The 24,359-nt window shown below is 42.4% G+C and overlaps 1 protein-coding gene across 1 annotated transcript; it reads left to right on the forward strand.

The window, feature by feature from the left end:
* Positions 1-7,371: 7,371 nt before the first annotated feature.
* LOC117752562 (cytochrome P450 26A1) lies at positions 7,372-11,941 on the forward strand. The gene is made up of 7 exons (XM_034569999.1): positions 7,372-8,368; positions 8,757-8,981; positions 9,528-9,809; positions 10,019-10,168; positions 10,262-10,396; positions 10,842-10,988; positions 11,137-11,941. The coding sequence occupies exons 1-7, from the start codon at positions 8,180-8,182 to the stop codon at positions 11,473-11,475; spliced, it is 1,467 nt and encodes a 488-aa protein (XP_034425890.1). The 5' UTR covers positions 7,372-8,179; the 3' UTR covers positions 11,476-11,941.
* The last annotated feature ends 12,418 nt before the right edge of the window (positions 11,942-24,359 follow it).

A 24,359-nucleotide genomic window follows, 5' to 3' on the forward strand; every position in this document is an offset into this window, starting at 1 on the left:
ATATATTTTTATATGGCAGCCATTCTTATGTGGAACTTTTACTTTAAAGCTACTTTCACTGATAATACTTTTTAGATTCATTTTAATATGCAGTGGAGTATTTTCTACTTTACTGCTTCCTGAAATCTTATATATTAAATGTATATATGTTTTAGACCACATGTGGTTTGCCAGTGTTTATTTACAGCCTATTATGACTTATTTATAAGTCACCAGAATAGGAGGTGGGGGTCCTTCCTGTGTGTCAACAGGAGTGACAAGTATTTTAGTGCAGAGATCAAACACTTAAACAAGGCAGTAAACAGCTTTTACATTCACTTCAACAATACAGCAGACAGACAGAGGAGGAGACACATACTTCTACACCTCAGCTTATTCACATGCTCTGACCCACATACTGACTTCACCAGTATTTTAGTGTTTCACTAAAGTCTCACTACTTGAATCTAATGAACCCTCTTCCACTGTAGAATACAGGGTTGAATTGGATTCTTCTATAGATACCTCTTACACAGTTTTTGGTTTCTCTTGTTGTTGAGGTTAGTGACTATTTCATTTTATTCATTGAAAATATAAATATAGCATCAGTCCAACAATCCTGCACACGCAGTTTAGTAGACAGGCTGTGTACGGCTATAACTGCATCTGTGGCTCTTGAGGAGGATGTCATCAGGGGTAGCTGAGCTTGGGCTGAGACTTAACATTTTAACAGAAAGTTTAAAGCAGAGTTACAAAGTTCAGGTGTGGAGTCTGAAAAAGAGAGGGCATCTTGGAAGTAGTTGGGAAAAGCGTGGCTACAGTATTTTAACCATGTTGGGAGACTAAAAGTAAAGAAGTCACATTCTCTTAGTTTCAATCTTTTGTGAATCTTCTAACTTTTAAATTTTCTGCAGTAATTTTTCGGCGATTTGTTTTTGCAGATTTTTATGCAGGAATCTCCCCAGTTTGTTTACTTCGGTAGAGGTGCTTCTATTAAGGTCCGGGATCATTTCCATTCAGAGTTCTTGAATACGGATCCAGACTGCATTATATCTGATGATACAGTGCATATCTTTAGTGATGAATAGAATAAGGTCTGGAGAAGAGCCCACTCTGTACCTCAGAATGTTCTGTAACTAGCTGAAAACCATAGATCGTTGGTTTAACTGTTATTATTAAGCAGCTAGTGAACGTAATTTGTTTTTCACTCTCTCCTGTTGAATCCTTAAGAGTTCCACAATGTGAGACAGAGACGCAGAGAGACCGTGACATCAGGAGACAAACTGTGAGTGACCTGGTGTTGAACCAGGAGCCTGACACTCCCTCTGACCTCCTCCCTCTGGGAATGCACCTCAGATTTGCACCTCAAACTACAAAACGCAGGAGTCACGCAGACCAGTTACCATAAAGTGTGTTGTAAATCAGCATAAATGTAGTCTTACTCACCTAGTTGAAGTATTCTTCCACAAGAGTCATGACAGTGACCGGAGGCAGTTATAACATTTCGGACATTTTCAGTCATAATTGGACACTGAGTGGGATGCGTCCAAATGTATTATTAAAGCTGCATGGTTAACATTATACTGACATACAGTATTGTCTTCCTTTAAGTGCACAGTTAAGGATCAAGCACACAGAACAACATTAACGTTCATTCAGTCATTTTTGTGTCTGCCTCCTGAATTCAAGTCAAAGGTAAGACCTGTTTACAGTAAGCTATTTATAAAACACATTTCATACAAAGGACATTCAAAGTGCTGTACGGAATGCAAAAGAATATAATTACAGAAATAAAAATGTTAAGTAACTTAGAAAGAGAATATTAAAACAGATACAACGTATATAAATATACAGCATTACAAGGTCAGTGTTAGAGGTAGAAATTACTAAGTGAATGTTTAAAGATGGGTCTTCAATTGAAATGCAGAAATCAGTCAAATATTCCAATATACACTGCTTTTAGCTCTGATTTGGTCTCCACCACCTCCTGAGGGAAACATCTGCTAAATGCTCCACCATGTTCACCAGCTGCTCTCTGACCATGTTCGTGTTTGTTGCTGAGCAGGTGGAGCACAGTTGCTTTTTACAGCTGTTGACAAAGCTATGAGAGCGGTGACAGTGAACCAGAACAGCTAAGTTCTGCTCCGGACAGAAGAACAATGAGCAGAAAGATGCTAAAAGACTTTGAAAAGCTGAGGCAAAGTAACTAGTGCTACCAATGTGCCTGGTAGAAGCACCACCCTGTTTGTCCCATCCTTCCTCCCCCAGCCGCAGTAAGTGTTACTCTCCACCCAGAGCTTCACCTGCATCCTATCATGTCGGCTGTGTCAGCTAATGCAGGAATCAGGAGCTTGCTAGCCTTGAGTCATAAGCTTCTTTCAGACATGCACTGGACTCTGCAGTTCCACCGTATTTTTTCAGGAGGAGGTGCATGTGTGAACCCAAATGTCAGAGTGAGACGCTCCACAGTCTCTGCGGACTCTCTCCACCTGGCCTCCTAGTATAATGTCCAAAGAAATCCAGGAGAATCCGATGTGTAAAAACTGCAGGGGATCTCCTGCTGGATTGACCGCGAGCGAGTGCGGGGGGGGGGGGGGGGGGGGGGGGGGGGGGGGTTGATGACGGCAAAAATGAAAAAAGCGAAAAGAAAACAAATTGTAAAGCAGTGACACACACGTAGAAGACACCGAAAAAGGTGTCAAGAGAGTTTGTGGTGATAAGAGCTGACGACGGTGTCAGTGCATTGTCAAGAAAATCACGTGATCTCCGCAGCGGAGTTAATATGTCACTTCCTGCGTCTGTCTGCTGCACCCGGCTGCTCCACCTCTGGCTGGAATAATGAGGAGGATTTGATTCTGTTGTGAACGCATCAGTGCAGAGAACCTCCCGCTGTGTTGTGCATGTGTGAAAAGTAAACTACGGGTAAACTCTCCGGATTTTACCTGCAGGTAACATCTTCTGCAGCTAATACTAGCTGCAAGTCTTGTGCCACAGGAGTATAAGACCAGAGGACCACTCACACACTGATTGAAAGCTGTGAGCACCCACCACTGACTTTCGGCTACTCTGATTGGTTAGAAATTGGAGACTAAAGGAAGAAGAAAACGAATTTCTCTGTGGCAACATAGGGCCCAAATAATTAGAGCTGTCCGTTTGTGATCCAATCACAAACGGACAGCTCAGGCACTGGTATAAACAGTGCCTGAGCAACCACTAAGGGTCCCCTGCTAAACTGTGTCTACTCACATTTTGTTGTGTTTCTCCTGTTTTTACATTTGCACTTAAACAGTTGTTTCTTTAAGTTTTGCTGGGGTATTTACCATGATCATTACAAGGGTCATTTTAAAACTATTAAACAGTTGTGAAAGGAATGAACCATTTAAGTTATTACTTGGCTTGTGTGCTGGTTTGTTGACTCTACAATCATCGTGTACTGATCTGCGCACACACACACACACACACACACACACACACACACACACACACACACACACACACACACACACACAGGTGTGTTTAATGACTCCTGCTCAGGTTGGAATGGGTGGAACTATGGAGAGAGTTTATGGTTTCACAAAACTCTAACTACCAATAATGATAATAACAGGTCAACAAGTCGTCCTGCCCAAACGGGTGCTACAAAGTTAACAGGAGTGTGGAGCTGTCAGTCAAAGCCAATTTGTCCACCCACACATGGTCCAGAGGGTCGTGGGAGGGTGCAGAGGCTTCAAGCTGCACTGTACAAGAAAGAGACATTGGTTTTCATTTTACGTGTATGTTGTGTTTTCTTTACAGGAGCCCATTTGCCGTCAAATTTAAAGTAGAACCCCCAAAAAACATTGGAGTGGCCCTGCATTGCCACAGTCTTACAGCACTGAGAAAAGTCATGATGTAGACAGGAGTCAGACATTATTCAATCATTTCAAAGGGGAGTAACCTACCAGTTAATGTCTCTGCAGCACCCCCCCTACCCCACCCAACCTCTCCCTATCTTTGACTTCCAGTGAACTTGGTTGCGCCATGGAGTTCACCAAGATGTCAGGGTCACAAGCAGGTCAGCCAGTGTGCGAGCTGGGGGAGGAGGCAGAGAACAAACGTGTGCACGCACAGTGCTTGTTTAGCGCTTGTGCTGACTGCGCGCTCGTGTGTATCTGCGTGCGTGTATGTGTACTTGTGAGCGTGCAGCTTTGGAACAGAGCCATGCTACCTGCAGCTTCCATCATCACCATAGCACAGATGAAAAGTAAATACATACACTTAGGCAACTTAAGTACAGTTTTACAATTTACTGACAGGTGATTGGTACTCCACTGCATTTCAGAGGAAATATACTCTATAGTTTGTAACTCACAGCTGGGAAATCTACATTCTACGGAGCATATTGTTTAACCTACAAAACATTGTATGACAAGTTTAGAACTGTTGTAAAATAAAGTCCAAACCTATTTGAATTATTCAGACACAGGATCAAATTCTATAGTGACGATTTTAATTTAAGACATGTATATCCAATTATTCTAAATGAGTTTTTAAAAGTCTTAAACTTTTTCTAACCCCCAATCATTTGGTGATAAAGAAAAAAGTGTTGCATTCTTTTCTGTAGCGCCAAGTCAATATAGGAAATATTTGGTGGAGGACATAGAGAACAGCTAGAAAATATAGAAAAGTAATTATTTTTCTCTTTTTCACCTACAAATTTAAATGTTAAAAGAAACAATCTCAGTTTTTCACAAATTTTATTTATTTTAAAGTCTTATTTATGAATATATATTTTTAAATAATTTCAATACCTGACAATTCATATTGTATTATTGGTAGCCACATTTTGCTCTAATTGTGTTAACAGGGCAGGCCCTTATGTTTTTGTGACCTGCATTGTTGAAATAAAGAAAATTAAAAGAAGTTACATGTGGACCAGACTACTGGCACGTATCCTTATGCTGCTGCTCCTTAGCTGGTGTCGTAACGGGGCCAGCAGTGTTTCCAAAGGTCTCTGGCTACATCCATAATTCTACGTCTGTGTTTGGAGACTAAAACATATCCACAGAAGCCTTTTGGCTGTGTATCAGTTTTAATCCCTGCCAACAATAACAGGCCTGAAAACGCAAATCAGGAATTGTCACAGATTACAGAAAAAACACAGAACTTTACTGCGCAACAGCTGATAGCAAAAAACACCAGGGTCAGCAACGCTTGTAATTGATCCATGTTGTGTTCCACACTGGTAACACTGTTTGTTTTCTTCTGGAAGGGGGACATTTGATAGTGGCCTGACCGAAATGGCCCAATCAGCAAGCGGTTGTGAGTGGCTATGTCATTGTTTCCACCCATTTTACCTGTCCAGAAAAACACGCAGCCACTGAGTTCCAAGCTAAAACGGACCAGCAGCATTTAAAACTTCTCAGTTTTAGCTGTTCTAAAACTCCGGCGTAGTGTGGACCACAGGTGTATCCGTAGCAGATAGTAGTATGGATGTTGCCTCTGTTTTCAGGGCTCAAAAACTTGAAGCGTTGATGCCAGACATAAATAGAAAACAGTGATGCATTAAGACTGAAACCCATTAGTGTGGACGTAGTCTTTGAAAGGCCCAAAGACCCTCCTGTGGACCCCATTGGCTACAGTGTCCTTTAGCTCACACAATAATCAGCTGAATGAACATGTTGGGACCATGCTCCATTATTTGATTACTGTTAGACTGTAGGATACACGGGCGGAGATAATGTTATTAGTGAAGTTGATATTGTTGGTGCTTGATAAGCGTTCATGTAGTGAAATGGCTCATCAAAATATTTAGATGTTTCCAGTCTGTAATATTTTGACCTGGAAATTAGTATTTGGACCAGGTTAAAAAAAAGTTGACTCTAAATTAAATGCTACCTTTATGCTCCTATGCGGACATAAACACGAGTGTGGACATATAAACAGCCAGGAAACATTCTCTACACTTGAACTTCGCTTCACCCACTCCTCCTTCCCCCTGCTTTATCGCACCTGAACTGCAGAATCCTGTTTCACACATTCACACTGTGATGAGAAAAACTCACCAGCTACAGCATGACCAGCTGGAAACCCATTCACCCTGAACATGCATCACCCACTGCTCTCTGCCTGAACACACAGTAAACAAGGGTTTGTCCACTACTGCTGCCATCAACACAGTGATCCCTTAGAATCATAAAGCAGCCCACGATTTCCAACGTACTCAGTCATCACATTAAACGATTAACTGGAATGGAAGCCGAAGGTTAAAGTAATAATGACTCTTGTTAATATAACCAAGAGTTTTATATATATATTGTTATTTTATACACGTGCAACAGTTGGTTGCTCTATACTCTTTTTACAGCAAACAGTAAGGCATATTTGTTTGGAATGGATGTTCGAAGGACATCCCTCTGAAAACAAGAGTTTATTCTAATTCACATAAATGTATTGTATCAGAACATATTATGTTTTGATTAGTAATTGATTATATTGTTAGTTCCGGGGAGTTCATCCTTATCAGCAAAGTGTACACTCATTACAGTATTAATGCTTTATCAGTGAAATGAAGGTCTACTTGCTGTTTCCAAGACTGGGTTACCAACTGGGAGAAAGTATATTATGGACTAACATGATAGATGCAGGGCCAAGGAATATCCAATCTGAGAAACACTCTACATGTTGCACAGAGTGAAAGAAGAGGTGGGGGTCATGAGGGGCCTTTTGGCTAATCTTTGCCCCAGGGCCCCATAACATCTAAATGTGGCTGTGCTTTTTCTAATTCTTCTAACTGCTGAATAAAATTCAGGTGGAGATGAACTGAATTGTTTATTTACTGGTTATCCATCAGCAATCATATAGCGAAGAATTAGTATCAGTCTAAAAACAGACAATAAATCAAATCCCTGGAGGCGGCTACAGAGGATGTGTCCTGTGGTTAAAAGAATGTTACATCCGAGCCAAAATGGGAGATCAGAATATATGTCCAGGTTTTTGTGAGACTGTAATAGTGATAGTTTTCGTTCCTTCCCACCAGGGTGAACCTCAGGGCACCCCCTCAGTCAGCCAGAACAGAGGGATCCATCCGAGTAATGTGTCGCAGTAAAAGCAGCAGCCAGGCTGTCTCACTGCGCCCTGGCTCACACACACACACCCTGGCGTTATGGCCGGTCATAAAAAACACAAGAGTCCAAACGCGGGGTGAGGATGTGGTGAACGGCCGATGAGCCTCTGCTCCGTGTTTACTTTTCATGCGCTGGAGCCGGGGATGACCTTGCGTGCGCGTGCGCCAATGTGTGCGCCCGTCCCTCCGGCTGCCTGTGCTGACCCAGGTTTGAACTCGCTGAGAGAGAGATCATTTTTATCACACACACACGCACGCACACACACACAGACACGCGCACATACACACACACACACACACACACACACACAGAGGTTAAAGTCTTCCAGATTAGGAAGAGGTCGGATGTGAAAGTGGTGAGATAGAAGCCGAGTCACTCAGAGGACAGGACTGCTTCACTCCACTGTTAATCATCTTTCACTCGTATGCACCCTGATGTTGGCACCACCATCATGTTGGAGTAATCCCAGCTGGTTCAAGTGTCAGTCAGGCAATATCATAAAAACAAATAAACATGTGGAAATAAAACACATCTAAACTCTGAATGGCACCAGCGGGGGCCGCGGGAGACGGATTAAGACGCTCTCCAGCCTCTTCTCCTTTTCGTGAAGCAGCTGAAAATGCGCTGTGTAAAAGCGCTTTGCTCTTGAATGCAGGCCGCCCTGCAGGCATGATCCCTGAGCCTGCCAGCGGCCTTAAGCCAAGGTAATGAGTGTGTAAACTAGCTGCCGCATCGCCAACAAAGGCGTCTTGGGCCGTGCTGCCATTGTCTCGGAGGGAATCGGCACCTTTTCTCAGTGAAATCCACTGCGGATTGTCTGCGTGCAACAGGAGGTAGGGATTAAAAGATGCGACCCTAGGAACAAATGGCCGAGGCAAGTCAGTCGGTACAGGCCGGAGGCGGAGCCGAGCGACACCCACAATTAAAGATGAACTTTGAGTGAACTAATTTATCTGAGGGAGGAGAAGGTAACGGGCTGTCCGCAGTCCTGGCAGCCTATAAAAGCGCTGGATGAGCAGCCCGGAGCCTCAGTAGCTGACAGAGCTTCACCTGAGCTCCTCGGACAACGACACGCTGCCTGACACCCACTCACCATGGCTCTGAGCGCGCTGCTGGCCACCTTGCTGTGCACCATCGTGCTGCCCGTCCTGCTCTTCCTGGTGGCGGTGAAGCTGTGGGAGGTTTACATGATCCGAGGCAGAGATCCGAACTGCTCCAGCCCGCTGCCGCCCGGATCTATGGGCTTACCTTTCATTGGAGAGACGCTGCAGCTCATCCTCCAGGTAACTGCACGGCCGAGATGCATCTGTCTCAAGGGAACTTTCCACGGCGCCTGATCCACGCGTGGACCAGGCTGCTCCAAACACTGAGGGACTGAACACTTCACATGTTCCAATTTGAGCAGATGCATGATAACTTTTTATTCAGCTTCCTGCGTTTCCACCAGCTGTTTATATGAATGAAATGCACGTTTTTAAATTAACTCCATCCAACTCTACTCAGTGTTAAAGATCTGGAAGTATATGTTTGTAAGATATTCTAGTTTGAACTTACTTTTCATTCTTTTCGTTTCACCTGTCCTTTCCATTGCTGCTGTGTGCTGCCACCAGTCTGCAGGCGTGTCCCACTGTTTGTTTAATGGTCTTGGTGTGTGTGTGTGTGTGCTTGCAGAGGAGAAAGTTCCTGCGGATGAAGCGACAGAAGTACGGTTACATCTACCGCACACATCTCTTCGGGAACCCCACGGTGCGCGTCACCGGAGCGGATAACGTCAGGCAGATTTTGCTGGGGGAGCACAGGCTCGTGTCTGTGCAGTGGCCCGCGTCTGTTCGCACCATCCTGGGCTCGGACACACTGTCAAATGTGCACGGATCCCTGCACAGGAGCAAGAAAAAGGTACGTCAGGATTCTGTTTGAAAGTCTGCAGGAAGTCTGTGAAACCTCAGTGTCATCATAAACGTGGCCCAGCCTGTGGCACTGCTCTCCGATTAAAGCAAATAATAGATTTAAGTGCATAATGTTCAGTGAGGAGAAAGTATCTATATTCCAGCCACACTCTACAGCTTGTCGTATTATAATTACTGCATCTGATATTAATCAGAGACCAAATGAGGATGTTCACAAGAAACCTCTTATTTTCAAATCAAATAAAAATAATCTGCTCTGTAGCTATTTGAACTTGTTTTCACTGGAAATTGGCACTTTAAAGGATTTTTTTTTTTTTAAATGTCAACTTTCTTAAAGCAGTGGTTGATTGTCTTATCATAAGAACAATACACTTTAAAGACTGAACTACACACTATACCTGATAAGATTTTTGCCATGCACTCAGACAATGTATATTCTGAGTTGTCATATCTGTTGATTAAGCACATTGGCCAAAGAGTAACCTTTTGTCATTAGAAGTTAAGTTTGGATGTTCACGTCTCTGCTCTTGTCCAGGCCATCATGCGAGCCTTCTCCAGGGAAGCTCTGGAGCTCTACATCCCCGTCATCCAGGAGGAGGTGCAGGCTTCGGTGAAGGAGTGGCTGGCAAGGGACCCTTGTGTGCTGGTGTACCCCGAGATGAAGCGGCTTATGTTCCGTATCGCCATGAGGATCCTGCTGGGATTTGAGCCAGAGCAGATCAAGACTGATGAACATGAGCTGGTGGAAGCTTTCGAGGAAATGATCAAGAATCTTTTTTCTCTGCCTATCGAGGTGCCCTTCAGCGGACTGTACAGGGTAAGAGACAAAATCATAATTGTCTTGTAGCTACGCCGCGTTTTCAATGCCTTAAAGTGGAGCTAAGTGATCCAAACTCGAAGGACCATACAAGTCATTTCGCACGATATTTAACAATGTTTAACATTTAAAAGCATCAGCGTCAAACACATGATATTCACTGTGGGGGTTGCCTGACTCACGCTCCTGTCATCCTTCCTATTCTCCAGGGTCTGAAAGCGAGGAACTTCATCCACTCCAAGATAGAGGAGAACATCAAGAAGAAGGTGCAGGAGTCAGACGGGGGCTGGAATCACAGAGACGCTCTGCAGCAGCTTATAGACAGCAGCAAAAAGAGTGGAGAGCCCTTCAGCATGCAGGTAATGACTGCACGATCACATTTGCCTCTATCCTGCTCATAAAGCCTTTGCCTAAGTTGGGTCCTAATGCAGTGTCTGCCTTTCTGTTCCTAGGCCATTAAGGAGTCTGCTACAGAGCTGTTGTTCGGGGGGCATGAAACCACAGCCAGCACAGCCACCTCTCTGATCATGTTCCTGGGCCTGAACCCTGAAGTCGTGGACAGACTGAGGCAGGAACTAATGGACAAGGTGAGTTACATGCATAGCTTGAGCTCCATAAATCCATAAATCAAGGCTGGTAGTTTTTTGGGTAGGTTTAGTATCGACTGTGCTTGCCACAGAGATCACTATTGCAAAGTAAAATAAATTGGTCATGTTTAACCCTGATCAAGAAGGCAGGTCTGATGAACAGCACTGAGCTGCTCACATCAATGACAAACATGCGTTTATTTGTGTAGCTTGCTTTGGTGTGTGATTTGAGTCACTGGATATCAAGTCTTGTCCGAGCTTGGAAGGAGAGCTGGACAAACAAGTGTGTCAACAGTAAACCAGTGGTGGTTTGATTCAACCAATGAGATTATTTCACTTCTATAAATTAGCAAGTCCGAAAATCAAGCTGAAATGACCAACTAGCACTATTGAATTCCCGACCATTCTTTTCTTAATATGCTCCTTTTTGTGTCATTGTGTTCAGGAGGAGCAGGGGATGGACTTCCAGAATCTGAACATCGAGTCCTTGGAGCAGTTGAAATACACCGGCTGTGTCATTAAAGAGACTCTGAGGATCAACCCTCCTGTCCCCGGGGGCTTCAGAGTGGCCCTCAAGACCTTTGAACTCAATGTACGTTAACAGAGATTTCTGACGTTTGTTTGATTGGCAGATTGATGTGCACTGTTCAGAGATCATGCAACCCTAAGGGTCCCACAGGCATTTGACAGAATGTGTCCAAACTAGCTGCTCACTCATTCTTTTCTCCTCACCAATTCAGGGTTATCAAATCCCCAAAGGCTGGAACGTCATCTACAGCATCTGTGACACCCACGAGGTGGCAGAGATCTTCCCCAACAAGGAAGCCTTCCAGCCAGAGCGCTTCATGACCAAATTCTCAACCGACTCCTCCAGGTTCCAGTACATCCCGTTCGGAGGCGGCTCCAGAATGTGTGTGGGCAAGGAATTTGCCAAAGTCCTGTTGAAGATCTTCCTGGTGGAAGTGGTCACAAAGTGTCACTGGACTCTTTTAAATGGGCTGCCCACCATGAAAACAGGACCTACTGTCTATCCTGTGGACAATCTGCCAACCAAGTTTACCAGCTATGTACAAAATTAAACTGCGACTACAAGGGGTTGTTTCCTAAAAAGTGGTGTGAAATATGAGGCGTGTATGTTTTTACTTCCAAATCCAAAAGTTTTGGAAGCACTCAGGTGTTCTTAGGAAACAAAGGCTGCATTTTGACGTGAAGAGAAAAGAGGTTCTTTTGGATTTGTGTCCATGTGGTCTTTTGGCATGAACTGTATATACTGTAGATGAATTGAGAATGTATTTCATATTTTATATGATAGTGTTAATTTTGAATTTGTATATAATCATTTTTTGAACATATGAACAAACTAAACAAGAGGCACTATACACAAACATGGATCACTTAAATCAACTCAGAGGTGTATCTATAGGATTATGTACATATATAATGTAGAGTCTGTTTATATAACTTCTTTTTCTTATCCCACCTTATTTAAATGACCTGTGTTACATTGTATCAGCTTTTTATTTAATAAAACTGTTTTGCAATGAATCTTGATTTTAACCTTTATTTTAAACTAGATAGAATAAAGTTAAATGTGTAGAACATCTACTGGAACGCACCTCCCGACAGCAGCCTCTCTCTCACCTCATCGGAGATCCGATCACGGTAAGCATGTGGCCACATTCTTTTAGCGGCGTGATCACAAATGTGTCCTTGGCCACACTGAACGACCGCCTATTCACCAGATATCTCCTGACCCACAACCGATTCCTGATGGACCCGAAAGATGTTTACACTTCTCAGTGTGTCACATACATTGATTTAGTTGTGTCCACCACAGCAATAGTAACATTGACTGGCACATATTGTTTTCCTATTTCTTTTTTCAAATTAGTAAAAATGGTATTCAATGGTCGAGCTCTGAACAGTGCATTGATTTGCTCAGCCCCTCCTGGCTCCGCCTTTTCTCTGTCATACCAACAGGTACATTTGACCACAGGCCTATCAGTAGAGTCAGACTGGCTAAAAACAACATCATTTGTTCTCCACGAACAGAAATGATATACGTGTTTATTAGCATATACATCAGGGAAGTGAGGTCCAATCACACAGTCACATTCTAAAGCCAGGTCTGAATGGAGAAACACAAAGAGCTGTCTTCTTGTGATCAGATCGGGACCGATGTTTATACTAGGTGTGAACAGGGCCTGAGATCCGATCACTCAGACCACAGTCAGAGGTGGTCTGGGACACTTTCTTTTAGCAGTGAGATTGTGTTTGGAATTTGAGTTAATGTTCACTGATGACAGTAATGCACTAAACCAGGTGGGTTTGAGAAACACACACACATTCCATAAGCTTTATATAATCAATACGTTGTGAGAGGAAAAGGAAAATAAAAGACAAATCTAAAATCCATCGAAGGGGGGGGAGCGAAACAGGCTGATGACCCTGGCAGATGAGCAGAGAGGGTGAAACTGAGTTCAAACTGTTCAGCTCAGTTTCAGGACGCTCCACCCCCATTGGAACAGTGGAAGTAAGCCAGTAGTATGGATACATGTTCACTGACAGGGATCATTCTTTCTGCTTATTTAGGGTAACAACCAGAAAATGGATTGTTGTTGAAAGTCATTTACCAAAGTTAATCTTTAGGATCACGCCATTTAAACTATTTTTATTTCAACACTTTGTAAGGAGAAGGGGAGTGGAGCTCAGTCGTACAAAGTTTCATTTGAGACTAGAAATCCCGTCCTGCATTTGTATGCCTCCGCCAACCAATGCAGTTTCAGTTATATACGTTTGTTTCCAGATTCCCCATGACCTTTACCTGTGATCTCTGGTCCAAATTTGAACAAATTCCATAATGGCAGACTTGATGCACTGTGATCAACAGGCCAAAAGCATGTTTTGTGAGGCCACTGTGACCTTGACCAAGGTAATCCTTGGGTCCAAGTGAGTGTTTGTGCCAGATGTATTTAAATTACTGATGAATGTTCCTGACATATCACATTCACAAGAACAGGAAGTCTGGGTGGCCTTGAACTTTGACCTTCGACCACAGAAATCAAATTCGTTCATCTTTAAGTCGAAGGGAATGTTTGTACCAATTTATATTGGCGATTTTGTGTTAACAGGAATGTGATGAACAAGACAACCCAAAAACACAATGCCTATATATATTATACCCATTCTTTTTGTATACCATATCTGCCTATATAAGTATAAACAGTCTAATCTGCACATATGTGGACATAACCTCATACTTATGCACAAATAGAGTTTTACATGCTCGAGTAATCATCCTGTGCCTCTGCACTTTACTCAATAACATTTCTATACAAACAATATTTCTGTAGTGAAAGGTGTATATTATGTACATATTCTGTATTTTTGTAATTTATTTTTTATGTCTGCTACTGCAACAAGTGAACTCTCCTGGTGTGTGGATCAATATAGTTTTATCTTATCTTATCTTAACTTCACAGTCCTGCCAGCACCCCTGAAGCAGTGTATTTGTCCACCCAGCACTTCTGTGGAGTATCTGAAGCTGTAGCGAGGCTTCTTGGATACGGTTGGTGAGCACAGATTTTGGTCTGCACACAGGCACAGGCAACGTCACTAAGATGCCAAAACCTCAGGAATCTGGATACAGTCACTGCACCTGCTCACAGAATATATAGTTCCAGCATGCAACACACACACAAATCACACATTTTCATTTTTACATTTGTTTATTCTCTAATTACACAAATTAGGAAAGAATAGACTAACCATGTGCTGGATAATATCCCTCTCTGCTTGGAGGTTAGAGCTGATCTTTGGCATGTAAAACTGTATACACCCCATGTCCCTTACAATGACCCTGCAGTAGATTACCTGGTAATAAGAACAACTCATTGTGGATGTTTTGAGGTGCTGTCAGTCTCAGCTGCAGCACGAAACACTTTCACTGCTTGATTTGTAAGATACTAGTCTTCACTTAGGTGGCCAAATAAAAGCCTCCAGGCTGATGGTGGCCTAACTGGCAGATGTGCCTTTTTCACAGGTTGTTTCTCTCTCTCTCTGGTGCCGCTCTGATTTAAACCCAGCATCCCTCCACTCCTCACCGACTTCTTAGCATTGTACTGTTGTCCCTAGTCATTGTTTATTACTGTGCTACTTGCAATTATTGGATCCACAAATGCTGAACTGTTGTACTTATTGTTAGTCACAGTGGCTCAGAGTTTCAGTTTAATGGCCAGATTGTAATACTAAATTGTAGCTGACACCTTTATGTCCAGCTATCCTATCCACGCTGGTTCAGCCCTCGAACGATGTGAATGAACTTTTCTGAACTTTGCCTCCTGTCCTTCCTCTAAAGAACCGTCTGCTTCCCTCCATTGTTCCCCATCACCCAGTGGAGACAAAACTTACCACGGCCAAGGCCATTTTGGTCTACATTTGTGACCATTGTAGTGAATTTACAACACAGTGTTGAAAGAGGTTTGAAACTAGCTTGCTTTCAATTAGATCCTCAGGCCTGAACACGGTCCAGAGTAAATCATTGTAATAGCTGGTGAAGTAGTGTTATTGAGGGCAGCGTGTTTATACACCGAACCACTTGTTGCCATGAACAGGAGAGGTGAGGGGGCGAGTCAAGAGATTGAAGATTCTATTTGAGTTTCAAGATGATAATATCCCTGCAGAAATATCATGTGCATTGATCATCCAGTGTTTGACCACATTATTGCATGTTATCTCTACATCCGCCTCTTACACTACTACAGATATCCAACACAGGAAAATATATTTAGTAAACACAGTTTGAATAGCATTGATTCCATAACAGTAATGAGACAAGGTAATTCGAATGTCGTGCTGCATACCAAAATAAAATCAAAGAATGTAAACACAACTCTTGGCATCTTCAGGGGGACATTTGTGAAACCCCTAATGACAAGTACTAATTGAGCTCTATTATGTAACAACAGCTGGTCAACAACTGGAAATGCAAATGTCTTTTAATGATGTTAATAAGTTGTTAGAGATTTCTAAATATGGGATCATGTGATGGGCTTTTTACCAATTTACACAGACAAAAACTTCTTATGTCATATTTTTCTTTTCTAAAGGCCTTTGTTCACTGATCAGGGCCTAAATGTATGCGTGCATTAAACATATGGTAGAGGGGGCAAATAGTCTTATCAAATGAAAGTCAGTGTGGTTAATCGCGCACAGTAAGGATGCACTTTAATGTCAATGGGCATCTGTTTGGTTTGATGACCGAGTTTCACAGAGAGTCAATTGGCTTATAGCATCTGTGGTGAAAAAGTCAATGTAAGTCAATGAAAGTGTTAATTCCTCAAACTGCGTTTGCACAGCGTCTGCTGGCCCCTTGGCCCCTGCTGTGGAGCTGTATGAGTGCCCAGTAAGAGATGCTAATGGGATCGTTAGCATGGTTGTTAGTGGCTCACTGTGATTATTCATAATTTGAGAGAGCGTTGACAAGTTCAGCAGGTCAGATAGAGGTGAGCACTCTGGGAGAGCTGCTTATTGCGTCAACATTTCTTTATCACACTATCTCTGATCAAGGTTCACTTACTACTGTTTGTTGTGGTAATGGTGAAATGACTGTAACCTCTCATTTAACTGTATGAACCAATGGTTCATCATGATTAGTCTTGTTTTACAGAGGTCAGAGATTGTAATCATTCTTCTTTCTCCTAAACCCATATCGCACAGGTATGTGTCTGTATCAAATTTGTGAGTTTAAGGATGACATTAACATTTGGTAAATCTTCGGCACGCGGAATGGAGGAGACTGGGTTTAAGCCACCATCCCTCTGGTTTATGGACCATCCGTTCATCCTACTGAGCCACAGCCGCCCACAACATCATGACAACATAGGATCACATCTTTAGCCGTTTTTCAGACATGACCTCCAGGTAAAATCCGGAGAAGCTACAGACTTCACCCCCAGTTTTCCTTTCACAGCGGAAGGTTCTCTGCACAGAAATGTTCATAACAGAAAATTCTCTGCGTTATTCGGATGACCTGCATACCATATCCTCTGCTGCAACCACTGATGTTTGTAAATCAACAGGGAAAAGGTAGGAAAGCCAAACCAGATTTAGGTCGTTTTGTACAACGCTGAGCATTTGGTCTGGTTTGAGGAGAACACTGAATCAACTCTCTGTTTCAGTATCTTTACACACTGGCGCCGTGTTTTCCCTGAGCAACTGAGTGAAATTCACTCTTTAATTATGTAAATACAGGGGGTGTATTTCGTCTACAGATAATGATTATGTTTGTGGTGGCTAATTTCAACTTTTTGAGATCAGCAACGCCTCCTATTTGCGGACCACACTGCGGGCTGCCATCGCGACCACACAAAGTTTTCTGAGTGGGCAGCCCCCAGTCACGAACACCAGTGGTACAGAGGTAATGATGCATCAGTCACTGAATGTGTGCCTCTTCAAAAGCAGACCGACAATCACTGTCGAGACTGAGTCTGGTTGTTGAACGTTTGGATTACGTTTGTATAAAGTTTGTATAAATACAGATGCTGTGTTTTGTCTGCAGATAATGCTACTGTTTGTGGTGGCTGATTCCAACTATTTGAGATCAGTGGTGCACCTTGACAATGCCTGTGCATGAATGTGGATCTGAAGGAGCAGTGGAGGAAGGGGTGTATTTGTTTTCAAATATCCACTGTTGTTCCCCATGAAAGAGTGACCCTACCTTTAAATGTGCTTAGTTGCAGATAACTTGGACGGAACTATTTGACTGTCAGAGTCTCTGGAATCTTCAAGTCACGTCTCATTTACTTTCTGTCAGACACCAGGGCCATTAAGGGACACCCAAAGGGGAAAGTTAAGCTTTTGTTTACATGAGCTGCTTTCAGACTGCCCTGAACTCCGGACATTCAGTTTCAGCCCCCTAGTAAAAAGTCCACAGAATGTCCACAGGAGTCAGTGTGAGAACACAACAGGAGATCCCTCTGCAGGATTCACCATGAGCAACTGGGCGTGTTGGCAATTTGTATCTGACACATGATGCGAAATAAAAACATAAAAATAAAGATAAAATATCGATAAAAAAATGTCTCGGGACCTTCTGGTGATAAGGGCTGACATCGGTCTCAATGGGCTATAAATAATCTCTGCAGCAGAATGAATTTATTACATCCTGCCTCTGCCTGCTGCACCACTCCTCGCTTGAACACTCCAGAGATTTCTGTGTTCTAAAAGCTTCTGAGAGGAGAATCTCCCACTGCGTTGTTCAGGTGTGAGAGGCAACCTCCAAGACAGAAAGGCTGGGCCCAAGTCTGCGGACATTCTCTCGAGTTTATGTCTGAAAACGGCTATATTGTCACTTTCAAATTCACATACACCCAAACACAGATACATGCAAGAGTGGGCTTACCTGTGCACAGGTCGCTCCCCATTTTTCCCAGCTCACCCCAACCGGTCGAGGAAGATGGCCGCCCACACTGACTCTGGTTCTGCTAGAGCAGTCATTCCAAAAGTGTGGGCCGCAGCCCCCTGGTGGGCCGTGAAGCCACTGCAGGTGGGCCGTGAGAGGTCATCAGAAAATCAATAAATAAAAAAGTTAAACGCCTTAAATGTGTTTTTCTTCTCCCTGATATTATTGTTGTGCTCTGTTATACAAACAGCAAGAATATATGTTTAACAATCCACTATTTGTACTTCATGTTTTTTACATTTGTTGCTTTGCAAATTGTTACGCTTAAATGTGGATGTTATTGGATTTGCCCACGTTCATATACAATTATTTTGGCTATAAACTAAATAATATGTATGGTAATGGTTGATTCTAGTCCTGTGTGTGGATCATATAGTTGTGATCAAAGGTGTGGGTGGGCCTCACACAGTTTTCATTCTTCAGTTTGGGAATGGCTGTGCTAGAGGTTCCTTCCAGTTAATGAGGGAGTTGTTTCTCTCCACACTCGCCAAAGTGCTGCTCATTGTGGGAACTGTTGGGTTTCTCTATATTCTATGTAAAGTGCCTTGAGAAAATGTATTTTATGATTCGGCACTATACAAATAAAATTGAATTGAATTGAATTGAACTAAAATCAGGTCATGTTTTTGACAACTGTAATTAGATTATAGTTTATATTTTGTCATGGATTCCACAGTTACGTTTAGATTACATGTGTAAAATATGGAAAGTTTTAAATTGATGGAACTTGCTTCAATCTAACCAGAACAAGTGCTGTTAACTAATGAACAGCGTGTCCGACATTCAAAGGTTCTTTATGTTAAATGTCATTTAAACATGTGCTAATACTTGGGCTCCACCAGTGGCCAGTGGCCTTTAAATTCAATCAAGCTGCACCAGATTGCTCAAAGTCCTATAATTCCCCTAACTATGCCTGTTTTATCCCCTTACATTATTATCTGGGAATTTGATTTAAACGTAAAAAAAAAACCCTGTTGCTAAGGTAAGTAATATTACTCGTTGGTACTGAGCAGGGATAGTTTGTGATATATTGGGATATATTGGAGCAGGGGGTGCCATTCTGATTCACTGTGTCCACATTCAGCTGCTATAGATGATTTCACCGTTCACAGTTGAACATAAAACATCTGACAGCTTGAGAACAACCTCTGTCATCCTGTCAACTAAATAACACAAGTGGAGATGAAGGACAAAGGGGAAAAGGAATGGAAAAGATTAGCTAAAGAATATGTCATCTCCGTGCTTCTGTGTTAGATTTGGATGGATGGTGAAAACCAAAAGTTGTAACCAAAACCAAATGTTGTAATGTCACAGTAAGCTGTTGGACACTGCTCCTCAAAGTATGGTATGAATGAACTTCTGACCCACTTGAGATAGTCACAGGCAAAACCAGGAAACGGATGAAACTAGGTATTGCCATTTATTGTTTTCAGTTTAGCTTGTGTCTTTTCTCCCAGCATCCATCCTATATCAGCCTCTGACTGAAGACAGTGGTCCAGGTGCCTTCACTTCTCACTTGGGAGGGAATGCATGTGTGACTTAAGAATATGTGTAAAATATGTGTGTGAATGGTTGAATGTGTGTATAAATGCAGACCCAGACTTAATCAGGGTTATTCTCTCAGATGATGAAGCTTGTCACAGAAGACAAATACATTGTAACCCTAACCCTATATTGTACTGTTTCAGTTTGAGTTATACAAGGGTTTTCCCTATAACAGGTAATAAAACATGCTTGTATTCATAATTCTAGCATACAAACACAATGTGACCGTCATTATCACTGATGTCATGAGTTTATATTTATCTAGCCATCTGCCAGCAGTAAACTTTCCATAAAAACCCTCCAGGTCAGGTGTGGTCACAGATATGAGAACAGCAGTGTTGTGCATGAACGAGTTCAAAAGAGCGCGTTCATTGAACACGTTCATTTTTATGAGAACGATGAACTGAACGCAACTTAATGACAAATAATGAATTTGAACGGTGAACACGTTCATATTATCTGAGGTCTAGCTAAAACGTTACAGAATGTTTTCCTTCTCCTGAGGAGAGACGCTGTCTAAATCGAATGCTTGCACCATGTCGTTGCTCAGTGCCCGTAAAATTTCCGCGATGTAGCCTAACCTAAACCAACTAACTCGACTTCGCACTACGTTACCCATGATTCATCGCACACACATGTAGTCCAAACAAGCAACGTATTCCAAGACAACAGCTCTCGGTCTCATATAAAAATGGCAAGTGAAAGCAGAGACGCAGACTCAGCGACTACATCCGATGCACCTTATTATTATTTGCGGGATTTTTACACACTGTCTGATAAAGATCCCGACAGTAAAAATCTCACCTTTCTGTGCAAATTGTGTCCTCCTGCGCTGAAAAAGCAAGTCCGGACATCAGCCTCATCCGCATCTAATTTAAAACGGCATGTGGAGCTGAAGCATCCAGCTAGCCTAAAAAGTTATCTCCAAGTAATTGAAAGTCAAAAAAAGACCAAGACCCCCTGCCAACAGCCCCAAATGACCCAAACCACATTGTCTGCAGCCTTCAAGGGTAGGATTTCCCAGCAACAGGTAGACAAACTCGTAATTGACTACATTGTTGGAGATTTACAGCCTCTGAGTAAAGTGGAAAAGGCCTCCTTCATCAGACTAGTGAATGGTTTGCAACCAGGCAGACGTGTGCCTTCAAGAAGGCAGGTTCAGGGACTGTTAAATAAAGAATTCAGTGAGGTTATCAGTAACCTTAAAGCTGAACTTGCTGATATTGACCATGTTTGCACAACAGCAGATTGTTGGTCAGCTGTCAACAAAGGATTTATGGGCATTACCATTCATTGGCTGGACAAAAATGATATATCACAGAGAAGGTCAGCAGTCCTTGCATGCCGGGGTGTCAGAGGAGCACACACATAGGATGTGCTGGCAAAAGTGTTGGCAGATGTGTATAAGGAGTTTAAAATTCAAAACAAAATTGTGTGCACTGTGACGGACAACGCTTCAAATTTTGTTAAAGCATTCAACTGTTTTGGAGAGAGTGTTGCCATTACTGATGCAGCTGATGAAGCAACTGAAGATGATGCATCAGAAGAATCTGGCCCTGCTAGTGAGAGCTCAGATGAGGATGATGGGATTGAGCCTGCACCTCTCTCAGATTTCGAGGATCCTTGCCTTCCACCTCACAGAAGGTGCATGGCTCACACCTTAAATCTGGTTGCCAAAGACACAGAACAGGTATCTGATAGACAGTACAAAACGCGAGCGAGGCCCGTCTTTTCAAAGGCGTCTGCTCTATGGAACAGAGTGAAAAGAAGTCCAAAAGCCTCCGATTTTGTTGAGGAAAAGCTTGGGATTGGCTTTGTAACACCAAATGAAACACGTTGGAACTCTATGTTCCTCTCCATGCAGCGACTGTCTAAAATAGCAACTATGATTCCCCAGGCCAGTCTGTCTACAGATCCTGAATATGACAGACTCCTCCTGCACACTGTCTGTGATGAGTTTGGCCTACGTCGATTTACTCCAGAAGAAATCGACTTCATACACAAGTTTGTGAATGTGATGAGCCCCCTAGCCTCTGCCCTGAACATCCTTCAGGGGGAGCAAAACACATTCCTTGGGTTCCTGGCTCCCACTATTGTCCAGCTGAAGAATGATTTCAATGGCCTATTGGATGAGAGTTTCGAGCCTATGGCTACGCAAGGTTTAATTGCATGTCGTCCCCTCATCCAGAACATGATACAGTCACTCTCTACAAGAGTGGAAGGCATGCTCGAAAAGAGAGAAAACATACTGGCAGCTATACTACTGCCAGCATTCAAGATGGACTGGGTGGAGGATGAGATTAAGCGCTTGCAATATCGCATGATGTTGAAGCAAGAATTTCAATCTGTTGACATAGCTAATGACTCTAATCAGGCCCAGTCATCTGGTGGCTCTGAGAGCTCATCCTTTTTCAAATTTAACCGCCCATCAAGTGTCAAAAAGCCTGAGGTGGACATCTACCTGGATGCACAGACCAATGATGACTTCACGGAGTACATAGTCTTACCAAAACTGACAAAGCTGTTTGTCAAATACAACACAGCACTCCCTTCGAGCGCTCCAGTAGAGAGGCTATTCAGCACTGGTGGCCAGATCTTTAGGCCCAGGAGAAACAGGTTGGGAGATGCCAACTTTGAAGAATTGCTTTTAAATGCTAACAAAAAGCAGTAGTCTAGTCTGTGGACTAAGCAAGCTTGTGTGATTCTTTGATAAGAACATTGTCTACATGTTTGTTTCCTCAGAGTTTTGAGTGTCAGTCCCATAACAGAGGGGCACCTGAGTTCTACAGGGGTGCAGTTTACAGTATAAAGAGTTAAAAATGAGTTTTTGATGTTCAAATGCATGTCATCAGTACTTGTTAAGCTGTCCAAGTAATATTTCAGGACTTTGTCTGAAAAGTTAACAACCTACCTCTCTTGAGCTGTTTGATAAAAATGGCCATCTTGATTTTCATGTTTCATTTCATTTCATTTTCATTTCATGTTTTTTTACAATATTACATAGCCTACATTATTTAACTGAAGCCATTTTGTAAAGGTAGGTGCAACAGACAAATAAAACAACCCCCCCCCCAAAAAACTTTTTGTCCTCTGTCCACACATTTATTTTATAAATTTAAATGATAGAATTTAAGGTCTAGCCTAATAATTGGTTTCATAGCAAGGCATAGCACTATGATTTGTTGTGCCTTTTGTTTGCAGGGTATGAATAAATAAACAGGCAAAATTAGCAATAATTTAAAAAAATTTAAAAAAACATTTCTTTTAGGAATTGATACATATGAAGTACAGTTTAAGGCAAGGGGTAGTGATGGATAAAGTTTTCTTTAAAAAACAAGTTAAGTCTTTCATTCTCACTTTCCACCTTAAAACTATGAAATGAACTGAACTATGAACTAGTTCAGAATTTAAATGGTGAACTATGAACGTGAACTATTCAGGTTTACTTGTATGAACTGAACTTTGAACTAGTTCATGAGAGGTGTGAACTTGCACAACACTGGAGAACAGTAACCCAGATAGCAAGGGCTGGTTTTCCTGGTACTGTTAATGTGCGTTTATCAGACCACAGTGGTTTGCACCTGATTGGCACTGTTGCTTCACAGCAAGAAGGCTGCTGCATGTGCCTCTCCTCACACACACAGGTTAGGTTCATTGGCGACTCTAAATTGAGTGTAAATGCTTGTTTGTCCCTACATGTCAGCCCTGACGGCTGGTGACCTGACTATGGTACCAGAAAGAAACCCACAGGTCAGGTGTCATTACAGATAGAAGTATAATGACCCAGATAGCAGGGGGTTGTTTTCCTGGTAGTGTTGAAGGAGGAGTACACTGCTACTTGAACACTATCTTAGTTAAAGTAACTGTATCTACATCTTGAGAAGTGATGGATTTCCCACTGTTGTGTTGTTGCGTTGTTGTGTTGAGATGAACATTACCAGGGCATAGACGTGAGGGATTTGTAAGGTTTAGACTAATCTGGTGTTTATTTCTAAAGAAATGATGACACACAAACAGCAAACATGACTATGGTCACAAATAAGCTGTTTTCAGACATGAACTGTGGAGAATGTCCTTACAGTTGGGTACATATATGAACAATGCAACAACAGATTCTCCGAATATCGTTGTCTTTCCAAGTAGAGATCTTTGATGGCGTGTTCTATGTGTATGGCACCTCTTTTTCACCCAGAGATAAAAGAGGTTATTACTAGGTCTGACTTTTAGTGACCTCTGCTCTATACTCTATCAGATACAGGAAGTTGAAATATGGACACCATCACCTTCGGTGCTGCACAAGTCAGAAGACTTCAGAAGACAGGTTCAGGGCTAAATCCAAGGCTTAATCAAACAATGAATGCATGCAACTTTGAAGAAGGATTTTACTCATTCAAGAAACTAGTAACCTTCATAATGTGTAGTGATGGTTACGAACAAATCCATTTTTAAACTGTAGAGGCATCAACTCAGTCTGTTTGTGTGTGTCTGCGTGTCATCACGAGAGAGAGAGACAGAAGTGAGCCAGTCAAGTAAGATTGGACTGAATGAATGAATATATACAATTTAATATAATAAGTGCAGTTGAGGCGTAGAGACATAGACAGTAAATGGTTTTGTATTTATATAGCACTTTTCTAGTCTTGATGACCACTCAAAGCTCTTTACAGTACAGTTTTACATTCACCCATTCACACACACTTTCATACAGTGCATCGATTAGCAGCACTTTCTTGTTCAACATCTTGCCCAAGGACACTTCGGCATGCAGATGGGGAAGACTGGGGATCGAACTGCCGACCTTCAGGTTGGAGGACAACCGCTCTACCCCTGAGCCACAGCCGTGTGGTGTATATGGTGACACAATGATGTGGCTCTAAGGCGGTTCACTTTGGTGCAAAATGGGTATATATATATATGTCTCTGGCACTACATAACATTAGCCTACAGTTAGCTAGT

This window comes from Hippoglossus hippoglossus, chromosome 19, assembly GCF_009819705.1.
Source record: "Hippoglossus hippoglossus isolate fHipHip1 chromosome 19, fHipHip1.pri, whole genome shotgun sequence".
In the NCBI taxonomy this organism is placed as follows: Eukaryota; Metazoa; Chordata; class Actinopteri; order Pleuronectiformes; family Pleuronectidae; genus Hippoglossus; species Hippoglossus hippoglossus.

Coding starts and splice junctions, on each gene's coding strand:
- LOC117752562 (XM_034569999.1), top strand. CDS start 8,180: ATGGCTCTGAGCGCGCTGCTGGCCACCTTGCTGTGCACCATCGTGCTG. Junction 8,982..9,527: donor TGCACAGGAGCAAGAAAAAG/GTACGTCAGGAT, acceptor GCTCTTGTCCAG/GCCATCATGCGAGCCTTCTC. Junction 9,810..10,018: donor CCTTCAGCGGACTGTACAGG/GTAAGAGACAAA, acceptor CCTATTCTCCAG/GGTCTGAAAGCGAGGAACTT.